This window comes from Miscanthus floridulus, chromosome 6 (assembly GCF_019320115.1).
Source record: "Miscanthus floridulus cultivar M001 chromosome 6, ASM1932011v1, whole genome shotgun sequence".
NCBI classification, from domain to species: Eukaryota; Viridiplantae; Streptophyta; class Magnoliopsida; order Poales; family Poaceae; genus Miscanthus; species Miscanthus floridulus.
In genome coordinates, this window is record NC_089585.1 from 23,912,888 (window position 1) to 23,927,968 (window position 15,081).

At 47.6% G+C, this 15,081-nt stretch overlaps 2 protein-coding genes across 5 annotated transcripts; one reads left to right on the forward strand and one right to left on the reverse strand.

The window, feature by feature from the left end:
• Positions 1–309: 309 nt before the first annotated feature.
• LOC136457869 (E3 ubiquitin-protein ligase SINA-like 10) lies at positions 310–3,160 on the forward strand. Of its 3 annotated transcripts, none has more exons than XM_066457883.1 (4): positions 310–329; positions 632–743; positions 1,251–1,427; positions 2,387–3,160. In XM_066457883.1, exons 2-4 carry the CDS (start codon positions 636–638, stop codon positions 3,062–3,064), a joined length of 963 nt encoding a protein of 320 aa, XP_066313980.1. In that variant the 5' UTR covers positions 310–329; positions 632–635; the 3' UTR covers positions 3,065–3,160. The 3 variants fall into 3 exon arrangements, with proteins under 3 accessions (XP_066313980.1, XP_066313979.1, XP_066313981.1); XM_066457882.1 differs by lacking the exon at positions 310–329 and adding an exon at positions 439–502; XM_066457884.1 differs by lacking the exon at positions 310–329 and having other exon boundaries at positions 666–743; positions 1,209–1,427.
• A 764-nt stretch (positions 3,161–3,924) lies between these two features.
• On the reverse strand, positions 3,925–7,753 carry LOC136457870 (beta-glucuronosyltransferase GlcAT14A-like). Of its 2 annotated transcripts, XR_010759832.1 has the most exons (5): positions 6,928–7,753; positions 5,766–5,841; positions 5,569–5,684; positions 4,822–5,489; positions 3,925–4,399 (listed from the first exon to the last, which is right to left on the reverse strand). XR_010759832.1 is itself a non-coding variant. In XM_066457885.1 (4 exons), the coding sequence occupies exons 1-4, from the start codon at positions 7,427–7,429 to the stop codon at positions 4,975–4,977; spliced, it is 1,209 nt and encodes a 402-aa protein (XP_066313982.1). In that variant the 5' UTR covers positions 7,430–7,753; the 3' UTR covers positions 4,572–4,974. The 2 variants fall into 2 exon arrangements, 1 of the variants encoding a protein (XP_066313982.1); XM_066457885.1 differs by lacking the exon at positions 3,925–4,399 and having other exon boundaries at positions 4,572–5,489.
• Between the last annotated feature and the right edge of the window lie 7,328 nt (positions 7,754–15,081).

Consider the following 15,081-nt stretch of genomic DNA (forward strand, 5'->3'; position numbering starts at 1 on the left):
ATACAAGGAGGGGAGTGAAAAAAAAAAAGAGAGATGCTAAAATAGATGGGAAGTCACGTTTGATGGATTACAAAATTTGGCCAGGTCAAACAAAAATATATCGCAGGAAGTTGCGGATCACTAGGGGTGATTTTGGCCGGCATGTCATGCTTGCAATCAAGCTGTTAGTTACCTTTTAGATCATGCATGCAAATCAATATTTGCATTTTATTTTGTTCGGCTGGAGACAAGCGGGCCTACCATGCATGCAAACCGGAGGAGACTACGAGGGAGAGAACACTGGGAGAGCCGGAGATGCGACCGTAGCTCTTAGTCGTTTGGTACTTCCGGTAGGCCTAAATATTTACCACTTTTTAGCTGTAGTCGTTTGCCAGATACTAGATCTGAACATTTGTCACTTCTTAGTTATATATAAGAGATAGGGATAGAGATAAAGATAGAAATAGAGATTAAATCTTACGTAAAGATTTTCAATTCAGCTTGCGTACGAGAAATTTAGAGAGTGAGCCCTCGCGAACGGTGCAAGCCAATCAACTGATTGCACTAATAAGTCCAGCAGCCATGGCCGCTCTCTTCTTCCATTTCCACTTTCCAACCAAGACATAATCTCTTTCAATCCTTCGTCTTGCAGTCCAATGATCTCACCCAAGGAGAGAGCAGCACAACGCGCGCTTTCCATCAACAGAAGCCGGACAGGCCACGGGGCGTTTGCGGTCGCCTCCGTTTTCAAGAGGATGAGCAAGGTGAGTCATCTCGTCACCGCTGCATGCATATAGAGTTTTTTTTTTTCTTGCATGTTTCAATCCCCGTTCCTGCAACCTTGCACTGCCAATTCTGGCGTATGGAGACTATGGATTCGTGGAGGTTCCTCGAAATCCTTCGAAAGAGATCCAGGACCTACGGTTCAGAGAGGGAGTGAGGGCAGATCCAAGAGCTGCTTATAGTTTTCTCATCTGCACTGATTGTTTTGGGACTTGGAGGATCGGAAAATATTGCATGTCGACCTGCAATTTACAAGCACACGAGCGATGAAAGATAGTTATCTTGGTTACTTGTTTGGACCTGATCTATTACGCCAATCGTGTCGTGAGAATCCATGCGGTTTCTAAGATGATTTTCGGTGGCTATTAAATCAGAGTTTCGATTAGTCCACAGTCCACACTGATTAAGATCTTGCTCCATTGTTTTACCTAATTCGCAAACTGTAGCACTAGTCGCTGTACTGATTGCTGATGCAAAGAGGCCCGCAGATGGGTGGGAAGAGGCCAAGGCAGCAGGTGCCCCCGCCACGCGCCGCGACAAAAGGCCCTAGGCTGCAGGCTGAGACAAGCCAACACCAAGCGGGGGCGAAGATCACCGTCGCCATCAATGCCAACCTGCTGAAGTGTTGTGTATGCTTCGGTCCATTGACGCCGCCCATTTTCCAGGTATGGATGTGCAGAATCAATCTCTCATGTCCAATGCTTCAGTATTACCGTGTTTGAAAGTTCCTGATTTATTTAGAGTAAAGCTAAACATCACCCGAGTGATTTAAGGTCTCTTTTTCACTCGAACTTTTCTACCCAATTCAAGAATGTCACATGGTCTTCTTCCCTAACTTTGGCAAGGTTAGGGTTAGGGTTAGGGTGCAGGGGCTTACCTGGATCCGGCGGGTGTAGGGGCACAATGGGGTGAGGCGCCGCCGGTCGTGCAGTTGGGGAAGGCGGTTCGGCGGGGTAAGCATGGGGGCACGATAGAGATAGCCAGACGACCTCCACCAAGTTACCGTGACGGTAGTCAGAGGTGGCGGGGTGCCACCGGAGCCGGGCGGGAGGCGTTGGCGGCGGGGGAGCTCGAGCGGAGATGAAGAAGACAACCAGGAGGGACATCCAATGGTTTTAGGACCGGGCCGTTGTGGTTGGCGGCCGGGGAGCCACCAGAGCTAGGTGGGGAGAAGGAGGCGGCGAGGATGAGAGTCAGAGTTGGTGTCGAGTGTGGGTGGAGGAAGAAGAGGAGCCTTGGTGTTGTATCTATTTGCATTGTCTTAATTTCTATGTACCACTGATTGAGAATAAACAAATTGATCATCATGAAAGGGACCATTTCTTCGCAAAAGAAAGGTTTAAAATACATATTTGTGGTCATAATTCCAAGTTAGACAATCCACATGAATTGTTTGGTGTCGAAAGTCTAGTAAAACTAGGGTGAAGCTATGTTGTTGTTAGGAGATGCAAATACACCTCTAAAAATGCAAAAATAGTAGGTTTAATAAAATTTCATGATATATGCACTCTTTATCATGACAAATGTTTGTACACCATAAGGCAAGTGTACCTCCTCAAATTTGCTCCAACTGGTAAAACCCCTGTTGTTTCACTTCCATTTTCTCTTTTTGGTTTTCATGCAGTGCACGAAAGGCCACGTCTCATGCTCAAGGTGCTGCACCGGGTATCAGGATGACGAGGTCGAATGCCTCATGTGCCGTGAGCCAGAGAAGGCCACCCGCTGCCGCGCCATGGAGCACATCCTGGGCGGCCTGCACGTGCCATGCCCGTTCCGGCAGCACGGGTGCGCCGAGATGATCCCCTACACGTCGGAGCTAGCCCACAAGGCATTGTGCGTCCACGCCCCGCGCCACTGCCCCATCTCTGGTTGCGCGGGCTACGTCGGCAAGCCCCTGCGCGAGCACGTCCGGCAAGACCACCCCGGTGTGGTCCGCACGGTCGTCTCGCCGCGCTGCCTCAGGCCGCTGAGGATGCGCGCGCACGAGCAGGCCCGCGTGGTGAGGCTCAGCGACAGCGACGGCGACGGCGGCGGCGGCGCGGAGTTCCTGGTTGTCGTCGGACAATACAAGGAGTTGGGGCGCGCGCTGTCGGTGGTGCACCTCGTGGATGAGTCTGTGGACGAGCAGGATTTCAAGCACAGGATCGAGGTGGTCGGCAAGGCTGGCGTCCTTTCGCTGTCCGGTGAGACCCTGGACGCTGAGCGGCTGGCGGAGCCGTACGAAGCGAGCCCGTTCCTGTTCGTCCCCAACGAGACCTGGGACTCTCCCGAGGGCATCCGCGTGTTCATCGAGCTGAAATGAAGTCCCCATTTAAAGCAGTGGTTCATTTTATCCTTTTTTTCGCAAGAACCTAGACTATTTTCCGATTACATCCGCATCCAACTTTTGCATTCCAGACAGACTTGAAATGGTGCCCCGAGTACCCGCTTAATATCTACTCTTTTTCTTTCAAATGGTAAGTGATTCCATTTTTTTTTAGATATGTAGCGTTTGTTATTCACCTAAGGTAATAAGCTGCCGGGCCTGTGGTACTCAGTACTTGGTGTTTGTTATGTTGGTGACAGAATGTGTTACTTGTGTTTGTTTCGATTGGCATGGAAATCGATCCATGTAATGTAATGCAGTGTTGACCCTTCAGTCAGAAACGCATCACTCTTCCCTTCCACCAAACAAAAATACCTTTGCTCGTGCGCACAACTGCCTTCCTCTCCAGTCTCCACTGCCGGCACCGACAGGATGAGCGTCCAGCCCAGTTACGTGTAAGTCCGTTCGGTGACTTGCCTTTTGGGCTTCCCTGTTCACGCATATTGGGCTGGACTTCTCGCTTCAGCTCGGGTCCGGTGACGCGCCTGTTGGGCTTCCTTGTTCACACGGATTGGGCTGGGCTTCTCGCTTCAGATTCATCCATTCGGCCCGGTACGGCGCTGCTAGCATAACATAACATGGCGGTGGCTCTACATTCGGCGGAGCGGGCCTGCGACGGCCGACGGTGGGTTACTTCGGCTGCCGGCTGCAGCAGCTTCGGCCGACGCGAGCTGCAGATGCGTGTAGATGGCGCGAACGGCAACCGCGTCGATGACGAGAGACTCATATGCTGAAGGTTGCGGACAAGCGCTGGCGAGCGTGCATACGCGGTTGGAAGTTGCGCCGTAGCGGGCTGTGCCGGAGGGGTGCGCCAAGAGGACGACGACGGCGCCAGCGTACCAGAGAAACCATTATTATTAGCTTATATATTCTGTTTCCATTGCCAGTATGAACATGATTATCGTTTTGCGTTTACATCTCCATTCCTCAACCAAACAGTACCCTGAATTCTGTCAGGTCCGTCTGCTACTTTGTCAAACACGTCACATAAGTACCATCAACCTTTTGCACATTCTATGGCAACTATAGTATGTACATTGCTGCATCAAACGCTACTGGCACTGCATCCATTTCCAATTCATGTAATCTAGCATGTTTCGATTGGATACAGCCTAGTCTACCACACTGCAGTTGGATACCATACCATTGAAAGCCACACAATTCACACCTAAAGCAAACAGATCCTACAAAGGGTAACTGCCGATTTGCCATTGCTCACATCCACAATTCATTAGCTCACTAAAGTCCTGCAATTAAGGGGGTACTGCTTCACTGCAAGAGACCAAAGTTGTTAGTGCATATGCACAGATGAGATGAAACGCAGAATGTCATATCAAGAGGACAGGACACATGAGATTACGAGAATAACTGCATGTCACGGGGGAACAAATCAGTAAGCATTGTATTAACCACATGTGCATAACAGGCTAACAGCAACAACCCGTGACCAACCAATCAATAGCATTCCCCCGTTCCTTCATTTTCTCAATTCTGTATGGAATCACCAACAATTCCATCAGTTCTATAAACAAAGGCACAGGCCATTCAACTCATTGCTACTAATTACAATGTCTATTAGCTTCCGTATTCCCACAGTAAGCTCTCTTGGCTTCCAATAATGCTAGTGTACACTAAGCCCTTGAAGCCATGACAGTTACCAAAAAAAATCCAGAAAGAATAAACCCATCTCTCACCTTGGCTGTGTGTTCATACCACAGGTACAAAAATGCTTGCTCCTGAAGCAGATGACAGTAAGTTCTCGAGACATGGAGAGCTCCTCTGTGCAAAATGAGACAAGCTCAGCGCTTCAACCGCGGGAAGTGAAGCCTCATGCTTGGATGCTACTGCTATTGCTTGCAAGAGTTGTTGCTTGACTTTGATTCTTCCAGAATCTGGTTTATATATGTTCGGAACTTCTCAGCTTGAGAACCAGGTCTTACAATGTTGACGTTGCTCCACTGGGAGCAAGGATCACTGAACCACCTCCTTCTGCCTGTGCACCACGCACCAGGAACAGGTCTGTGACGCCAACGTCGAAGCACTTTATCATCAATCTTGTCCAACAGGGGTTCATTCTCCTTAAACTTCCGGGCAAAAGGAACCCCACTCCCTACTAGCTCATCATAATGTGTAACATTTAGAAAATGGGGTTCCATCTGAGGTGGATCATCCCACACCATATACCGCAAGTCGCTGTTCACTGTAAAATTGCGGAAACCCGAGTTGCATGCAACCGAATGGAAATACCCCTCTAGAGGTAGCATCACGTTTGTGAAGTACATGAGGAGTGTTCTAGGGAGATTCTCCCAACCAAAGACACAATACTCCACAAAGCGTCTGTTTAAAATGACCCATGGAGAACCTAACAGAAAGAGAATGCATGTGTTAGAAAACCATTTCACCAAGCGGGTGAAAAACAAAGTGCAAGTAAAGAGAAATGCCTGTGAAAAATTTGAAACCATCAGGAGTGTCCCGTTTCTCTGTGGCTTGGAAGAACTGATTCCTCCCAGCCAAGTATACTCCGGCATCTACTATAATCGGTTGCACTCTCTGAGACCTACAACATCAGTATACTGGTGAAACTAACAGCAGTGCACTGTGTACCATTCACTATTGCTAATGTTCAGATAGAACATACTCTTTCCATCCAATGTCACTGGTGTGATCAATAAAGTTGAGGTGTCTTGGAACAGAGGAGAAAACATGAATCAAGTCTGCACAAGGGACAAAAAGAAAACAGAGAGTCATGAACAGGAAACTCAAGAACCCCTAAGAGGGGTCAGTCGGAATACAAAAGCCAAAAGCAAAATTAGAACTTGCTAGTATCTATTAAAAACAAAATTACACTTCAATAAGAAAGGGCATGAACTATATGTGACATAGTGGAAGCAGCACATAACACAGATCAAATTACAATACTTACCATGTATAACAAAAAAAAGGCAATGTCATACAGGTAGTGTCAGAGGAAATGAGGAAAAAGGACAACATAAATCAGAGCGTCAGATTGTGCATCTTGTGTTGATAATTCAGTGGTGCGCTTGTTGTTAAAGCTCTCTTTGTTGTTCATTAAATTGAAGGGTTAATCAGTTGCTCTCTTAGTTGTTCATTAAAATGAAGGGTTAATCCCAGCTAGATGACACAAACAAAGCCACAGCCAGAGTTGCATAGCCTGTTCCTGACGATTAGAGTCCTCATATAAGGATGAGAGCACAAATTAGTCATGGAGTGGTTGAGCTGGTATGGTACCAAAATAGAGAATGAAGAAGACAGCATGGCAATCTGGTAGTTGCACTATATCTCCACCTAAGGCGGCTATGGCACCACAGTCCAACAGGATTCCAAACAAGCAAGTTCTTCCAAAATCACCTAAACGTACCAGCAGCAGCAGCAGGCCAGTTCCTAATCCTGGTGGCGCAGTGGGTCTTTGGTCCTTTCAGGCATATTTATGCATTCAATTATGCAACTTGACAGATAACATTAAACGCCACTTAATACAAGTCAGCAACATGCTGTGGAGAACACAAAATTGATTTTTGTAGCTACGGCTCAACCGAACAGTGGCGGTTGCTCCCCTTGCAATTTCCTGATCTGTTCGTACAGCATGCTTTGCCTCCAATTCAAGAACGGAAATGCTCGGCAAACGCAATTTCAAGTAGCAACCTCCATTGGTATTCACAACGACCAAGTAAAAGAGTTCAGATTTGTCTTAGATCCGGACAAGTCTGTGCGGCTGTGGAACAAAACTGCTACTCAAACAGATCACGCTAACAGATGGAAATCGAGCATTTGAATCTTACCGTCCGGGGTGAGAAGGGGGTAGTCGGCGGCGTTGAGCGTGACGAACCAGTCCCACTCCGCATCGAGCCGGAGCATCGCGGCGGCCGCACGCAGCGTGGCGGCGAGGCCGGAGGAGCCCATTGGGGTGCCCGCGGTGGGCCTGCCCACGACATCGACGTTCCCAAAGGCGCGAACGGCGGGGGCGGCGCGCGCGACGGCCGCGGCGAGCTCGGCGCGCTCGGAGGCCGGCGCGTCGGCGGAGAGGTGGAGCAGGTAGCGGTTCCTGGGGTGGTAGACGGCGAGGAGCAGCCGCAGGAGCTTCCTGCCGTCGCCTCGGCCCCCCGCGAGCAGGTATGCGAAGGAGGGCGGCGCGGCGGCGCCCCGGCGCACGTAGGAGGGCGGCGGGAGGCGCGCGAAGAGCGCGGAGGAGGCGGAGAAGCCCGAGAGCGCGGAGAGGAAGAGCAGGAGCGAGACGAAGGAGACGGAAACGAGCGGGAGCAGCCACTTGTCGGCGGCGCCCATGGCTGGCTGGCTGCTTGGTGTCTGTCGGAAGGCAGGACGGGCGGGCGGGCGCGCACGCTGAGTTGGTGGTTGGTGGTGGTGACGCGCCACGCGTCACCGCCGCCGCATTCGGGGCTAGGGCTCCGGCGACGGCCGGGCGGCGGGCGGGGAGATTAGGGTTTGGCGAGATCGCATCGGGGGAGAAGGGAAAATAGCGAGATCGGGATGGCTGGTGCCGGCCGCGCTGCTGTATTTTCTGCTCGCGGCTCGCGTGCGTTTCTCTCTTGCTTGGCAATGGGAAGAGGGGGGGAACGGGAAGGGGAGGAGGGGCGCGAGCGTGACTGCGTGAGGCGCCTGTCGCTTTGTACCACTGCAACACGGGGGAATCGCTTCCGCGGCCCCGGTATGGAGCCTGTGACTCACTGGCAACTGGGCACAACGCTCCCCGGGGCCCAGCAGTCATACGAACGAAGTAGACCGTGCCGCGTGGGTCGCGGGAGGACACGGCACGGGTCCCGCGGGTCAGAGCGACGACAATCACGACGGTACACGCGGTCAGAGCACTCGCAGAAACTGTCATGTTTTCTGTAGCTTCGAGACCTCAGAACTGAAACCATTCTCTCAAATGCATAATTTTAGTAGGAGTTTCGTCGAGGAGTAATAGCAGGGTACCCAAAGAATAGAAACTAATGACCATAATGTTGATTTGTCCGCGTAATTAAGAGTACGACTGCATCGCTTATCGGGTCCCGCCTTGTCCGACCACCGAGGCGGTGGGCCCTACCTCGTCTACCCCCTGAGGGTTGGCTCCGCCTCGGTGGGTGCTGCGGTCGTGGGCCCCATCTCGCCCGATCCCTAAGGGTTGGCTCTGCCTCGGCTGACTCCTGAGGGATCGCTCCGCCTCGCCCGAGGGAGAGCTGGACGCCCACTACCCCTGCAGCTGCCCACCCCGCCGCTCGGACACCCACTACCCCCGCAGGTGGGGGAGGAGGAGAAGGCATCGCCGGTGGGGAAGGAGGAGCATCCACCACCAGATCTGCACGCCGCCGTTGTCGGCACCGGGAAGTAGGAGCCGCCGTCGGGCCACACCCATCCACGCGAGCCAAGGCGGCGCTGCAATGTGGGGAGGCCAGGATGTGGACGCCGATGCCGGTCAAGGAATGGAGCTGCACAGCCCCAGTTGGGGAGGGGTGGCCGCGTGCCACCGTTCGTGGCGTGGATGAGGGCGCCGTGGCCGCCGTCGGGAAGGAAAGGGCCACTGTGGCCGCCATAGTGGTGGAGGGAAGCCGACATGGCCACCGTTGGGTTGGGGAGGGGTTGAAGACACCGCCGCTCTTATCCGGAAGGGAGGAGATAGAGAAAATAGGAGGTAACAATGAGGGTAAATCAATCTTCTATTCATATAGTGCTAAAGTTTTGCTATGGATCTAAACACCTAAGCCTAAAGTCAGAATGCCAAAATTTTTGCACCGAAAGATTTGGTGCCAAAACTTTTGGCATGGCTGTTGCATCTAAACACCCCTAAGCAGATCCGTTGTGGCAAAGTTACCATTTGATCCAACCTACATCTCAACAGCAATTCAACGTCGTCACGTTCCAGAAGCATCGGTCTTCTATAATCGATTCAGGGCCTGTTTAGTTCCCCATTTTATCCAAAACTTTTGTTGTTTTATCCCATCTTTTGGCAAAATGGATCTAAACACCATAGGCAAAAACAGCAAAACTTGGGCTGCAAAACTTTTGGCATTTGGGACCCAAGAGGACCAAAACTAGGCAAAAAACGTCTTGGGGCGCATGCCGTGTCGGAATGGCTAAAGTTTTGCCATGCATCTAAACACTAAATGCCAAAAGTTTGAATGGAAGCATCTAAACACCCCCTCACTGAGGATGGATTTTGGCTTCATGGTTGGGGACGATTTAGACCTGGAAACGACAATATGTGGGAGGGAGACAGAGGGAGGCGGAGGGCAGCCAGCCGCATGCAATACTCCTGCACGGGCCTCCGTCGCTGGGGGCGCGCGTTGATAGGGGAAAGAACCAGAGCACGCACGCAGGAGGAAGTCAGGAACGGAGTTGATGTTGCGAAGCATGGGCTGGTCCTATCCTTGCTCGAAGGAGACCTACAGGAAGACGGTGCGATGCCTCGGTCCACGGCGGGCGAGCAGGCCATGCCCGAGCTGTAAGCCAACGGCAGGCCATGGTGGTGCCGAACCCGGTGAGGAGGCTGTCCGGGGCATCATAGATCTGTGGGGGCAGCACTGGACGACGGCACGACTGTGGTGTGGCAGAACCACCTAATCTAATGCCTCTTAGGAGTGCTCGTCTTCCATTAGACACTAAGCACCTAAGGGGGAACACTAAATTACACGGTCCCATCGGGCACACCCCAGGGGAGAACCCGAAAATCCATATTTTTCATCAGGATCACAAATGAGAGAATAAAGCTTACATCATTCTTAATCATTTCTTACATCACTTTTAATACAATATCAGAGTATAATATTTATTATTATAACAGCAGAATGTAATCATATTATCAGAGTTATGAATAATTTAATGTAACAGCGGAATATAAACATATGATCGGGATTACAACGGAAATAAATATCTATTCATAGCATGATGAAACATTGATAAATGAACTATGACAACAGATTATAAAAACTTCTATTTATAAAAACATTTAGTGAGAGTAATAAATAAAAACTATGATCGCAGCGTAAAGAAAATCCTCTCTGAGCCCACCAGAAGGAATCCACACACAAAGGTCAGCTCTAGCTTCCACCTGTCACCTATAACAGGGGGAATAAAACCCTGAGTACTCAATTCTACTCAGCAAGACTTACCCGACAGGAGGAAAGAAAAGACTCCAAGGATATACAGGGCTATTTAGCTTGTGGGTTTATTGCATCTACAGGAGCATTACTAAAAGTGCGTCCTTATATTTGATTTTTATTAGCAGTGCGTTAGTTCATTAACTAACCATTTTATGTAAGCACCTATGCTACTTTCAAGCAGGTGGTAAGCAATCAGAGTTCCTTTTTCCATCTTTCATCTTCTAGTTCTTACTATGGTGCTAGAGTTAAGACAAGTCGTACCGAAACGCCGGCAATTCGTGAATCAATGCCCCCAGCTAGGTACCCCGAAAACATATGTCCCGCTTGTACCCAAGGCACAAGTAGGACCAACCCATCACCCTCCTATCCTAGGTGTCCAGGTCCCCGTCCAAACTGGGACTCCAAGCCCCCGCCCTCGAGTCCCGGACTCAGTGCGGTACAAGGACCTTCTAACCCAAAAACCACCAAGACAGTCGGTCCGAAAAGAGTCGGATCCACGACAAGAGAGCAACAAGTCTTCCAAGCACCCATACCCAAGTATGTGCTCGGGATAATAAGTCTATGACTTGCCTCGAGTCTTATGCAACGGCCGGTCCTTAACCGACTTAGACAGGGAAAACAGTGTAACCAAGCTATGCCCCGCGTCCGCGGTTGAAAGGTCCTAATATGGCTAGAGGGGGATGAATAGCCTATTTAAAATTCTACAAATCAACTAGAGCAATTTGATTAGTAAGACAAATAGCGAAATGCAAACTTGCTATAGCTCTACGAGGGTTGCAAGCCACCTATCCAATAATTCTAGTTGCAATGATTACTAGACACACAACTTACTATGATACTACTCACTAAGAGCTCTCAATCTTGCTATACTAAAGAGCTCCACTAGATGAACTTAAATAACAAAACAAGCTCTCAATTCTAATTACACTAAAGAGCTTGCCATAACTAGTTTGCAAGAATATATAAGAGTGAGTAGGGTGATTATACCGCCGTGTAGAGGGGTGAACCAATCACAAGATAAATATGAAATCAATCACCGAGAGAATGCCAAATGGCAAGAGACAACCGATTTTCTCCTAAGGTTCACATGCTTGCCAACACGCTACGTCCCTGTTGTGTCGACCAACACTTGGTGGTTCGGCAGCTAAAAGGTGTTGCACAAACCTTGTCCACATGATTGGACACCGCAAGAACCTACCCACAAGTGAGGTAACTCAATGACACAAGCAATCCACTAGAGTTACCTTTCAGTGCTCCACCGAGGAAGATACAAATCCCATCACAATCACCGAAGATGGCCATGAACAATCACCAACTCATGCCAATACTCCACCGCTGCACCAAGCCGTCTAGATGGTGGCAACCACGAAGAGCAACAAGTGAAATCTGCAGCAAAACATGAATACCAAGTGCCTCTAGATGCAATCACTCAAGCAATGCACTTGGATCCTCTCCCAATCTCACAAAGATGATGAATCAATGATGGAGATGAGTGGGAAGACTTTGGCTAAGCTCATAAGGTTGATATATCAATGCAAATGACCAAGAGAGTGAGCTTGAGCCAGTCATGGGGCTTAAATAGAAGCCCCCACGAAATAGAGTCGTTGGGCTCCTCACTGCACTGAACACGGGCCGACCGAACACTGGACCTCAGCGTCCGGTCATGCAATGTGCACCACGTGTTATTGTCTTCTAACGCCGATCGCTCGATTTCAACGGTCAAGTGATGACTGGACGCGTTAGTTAGAAAGTGACCGGACGCTGGACCTTAGCGTCCGGTCGTTTCCAGTAAGGTTCCAAACGCGAATTTTCACGACCGGACACGTCCGGTCATGCTCGACCGGACTCACCTAGCGTCCAGTTACTCAATGTCTCCTCTATGTGTCCCACATCAGCGTAAGTCAGTACTGACTAGATGTACCCTGCTAGCGTCCGGTCACTTTTAGCGCCAGCGTCTGGTCGAAGACCGAGACAACACGCTCACTGCTGCTACTGACCAGACGTGCCGGTCCAACTGAGACCAGCGTCCGGTCACTTACAGTGACCTTCGACTTTTCTGTCTAGGGCGCCGGTGAAGTTTCCTACCCTTGCTCAAATGTGCTAACCACCAAATGTATCACCTTGTGCACATGTGTTAGCTTATTTTCACAAACATTTTTAAGAGTGTTAGCACTCCACTAGATCCTAAATGCATATACAATGAGTTAGAGCATCTAGTGGCACTTTGATAACTGCATTTCAATACGAGTTTCACCCCTCTTAATACTACGGCTATCTAACCTAAATGTGATCACACTCGCTAAGTGTCTTGATCACCGAAACAAGATGGCTCCTACTATTTATACCTTTGCCTTGAGCCTTTTGTTTTTCTCTTTCTTCTTTTCCAAGTTTAAGCATTTGATCATCACCATGCCATCACCTTCATCATGATCTTCACCATTGCTTCATCACTTGGAGTAGTGCTACCTATCTCATAATCACTTTGATAAACTAGGTTAGCACTTAGGATTTCATCAATTAACCAAAACCAAACTAGAGCTTTCAATCTCCCCTTTTTTGATAATTGATAATAAACCTTACACAAAGATATGAATTGAGATTTAATTGAATTCACATTGCTTGCCCAAGCATATTTACAATGTGTAAAAGAATATGGACAAGTTTCATGAACTCCAAATGGTAGCAATTGATCCTCCTATATATGTGCTAAGAGTTTGGATTGTAGCTTGCACATATGCTTAGATAGGAAATATAGGAGTCAATTTTCTACCAAATGATGCTAAGGTATAAGAGATAGACCTTTGAAGCGTGATACCAATCAGAGTGCACCAATATACCATCTTTAGCACCATTAGTAATTAGACATACACAAAAACTAGAATACCCCATGAGATCAATATTACAAACAAGGGTCTAGTTTCCATAGAATGAACATATGTCTAGTTACTTTAGTCTATGCATGCTAGTTTTTCATTTCAACATTCAAACCTACAACTAGCATACACCACATAGGCATGGATATTGAAATTAAGAACTTGTACCATGCAAGCAAATATATGAAATACACATTCAAATGCATCATACAAGTTTATGAACTTGCTCCCCCTATTTGTGTGCAATTTTGATTGATCTCCTTACAATGTCATTTCATTTGTTTGCTCCTCCTATCTATCTTACTATCTTTGTGCATTTCTCTCCCCCTTTGTCAACAATTAGCACAAAAAGAGGGCTCAAATTTTAGATAGGTTGAGGTGAAACCATGTGAAGTGAGGATCATTTTCCTAAATTGGTTCAATCTAGATTACTTGCAAAAGTTATTTAACTCGTTTTGATCCAAGGACAAGCTTCTTCACACCTCCAAATAAGGGTTATCTTATACCATATTGAGTTAAACACTTATAGCTTATTTTATAGATCAAACACAAGATTTACAGGCCCATAAACATGTCATATGCTACCACTAGATCATTTCAAACATACAAGTAATAGTGGTACCATACAAGCATCAAATTCATTTGATTTTCATGAATGAGCCTATTCAAATGTGAAATATGTCTAGATGAACTAATCATGTCCTTAGTAAGGATGTATGCCATGCCGATCAACTTTTACCTTGGATTGCTCGAAGGAGAGGCATGTCATAAAATTGGAGGTGCATCAACACATATTGGAAAAGTCAAGTATGTTCAATTCATTCCTTAGCTTGCAAAACCTCTTCTCATCAAGTGGCTTGGTGAAGATATCGGCAAGTTGATCTTCGGTGCCCACACTTTCAATGCAAATATTCCCTTTTTGTTGATGATCTCTTATGAAATAATGGTGGACATCAATATGCTTTGTTCTTGAATGTTGAACCGGGTTGTTAGTGAGCTTTATGGCACTCTCATTGTCACATAACAATGGCACTTGCTTGAATTTAATTCCAAAGTCACTCAAAGTAGCCTTCATCCAAAGTAATTGAGCACAACAACTATCGGTCGAAATATACTCCGCTTCGGCGGTTGAAAGTGCTACACTATTTTGCTTCTTTGATTATCAAGATACAAGTGATCTTCCCAATAGTTGACATGTGCCCGATGTGCTCTTTCTCTCAACTTTGCATCCCGCATAATCAGAGTTCGAATATCCAATCAACTCAAATCTTGCTCCTTTGAGATACCACAATCCAATATTTTGTGTATGCTTCAAGTACCTCAATATTCTCTTTGTTGCTTTCGAATGACTTTCTCTTAGTGAGGCTTGAAATCTAGCACACATGTATACACTAAACATCACATCCGGCCTTGATATGGTCACATAGAGTAGGCTTCTAATCATAGACCGATATATCTTTTGATCCACCATGTTGCCACTAGCATCACTATCCAAGCTTTCACTTGTCCCCATTGGTGTACTAATAGCTTTAGCATTATCCATTCCAAACTTTTTGAGCATGTCCTTAATATACTTGCCTTGACTCACAAATGTGCCATTTTTTATTTGCTTGATTTGAAGACTAAGGAAGTAACTAAGCTCTCCAATCATTGACATCTCAAACTCACTTGCCGTCATCTTACCAAACTTCTCACAAAAATCTTAATTTGTTGACCCAAAAATGATATCATCAACATAGATTTGCATTACAAATAAGTTATTTTCAAGCTTCTTGGTGAAGAGAGTGGTGTCAACCTTTCCTATCTTAAATCCCTTAGAGAGTAGGAAATCCCTCAATCTCTCATATCATGCTCTAGGTGCTTATTTTAATCCATACAAATCCTTTCTCAACTTGTAAACACGGTTGGGCTTCTTTTCATCTTTAAATCCGGAAGGTTGTTCAACATACACAAGCTCATTGAT

Bases quoted from the DNA above. Each gene is read 5' to 3' on its own strand.
- LOC136457869 (XM_066457883.1), top strand. From the start codon at position 636: ATGATCTCACCCAAGGAGAGAGCAGCACAACGCGCGCTTTCCATCAAC. The intron at 744-1,250 runs GTGAGTCATCTC...AGAGGCCCGCAG, and splicing joins TTTTCAAGAGGATGAGCAAG to ATGGGTGGGAAGAGGCCAAG. The intron at 1,428-2,386 runs GTATGGATGTGC...GTTTTCATGCAG, and splicing joins TGACGCCGCCCATTTTCCAG to TGCACGAAAGGCCACGTCTC.
- LOC136457870 (XM_066457885.1), bottom strand. From the start codon at position 7,429: ATGGGCGCCGCCGACAAGTGGCTGCTCCCGCTCGTTTCCGTCTCCTTC. The intron at 5,842-6,927 runs GTAAGATTCAAA...TCCCTTGTGCAG, and splicing joins CCCCCTTCTCACCCCGGACG to ACTTGATTCATGTTTTCTCC. The intron at 5,685-5,765 runs GTATGTTCTATC...CTGATGTTGTAG, and splicing joins AGTGACATTGGATGGAAAGA to GTCTCAGAGAGTGCAACCGA.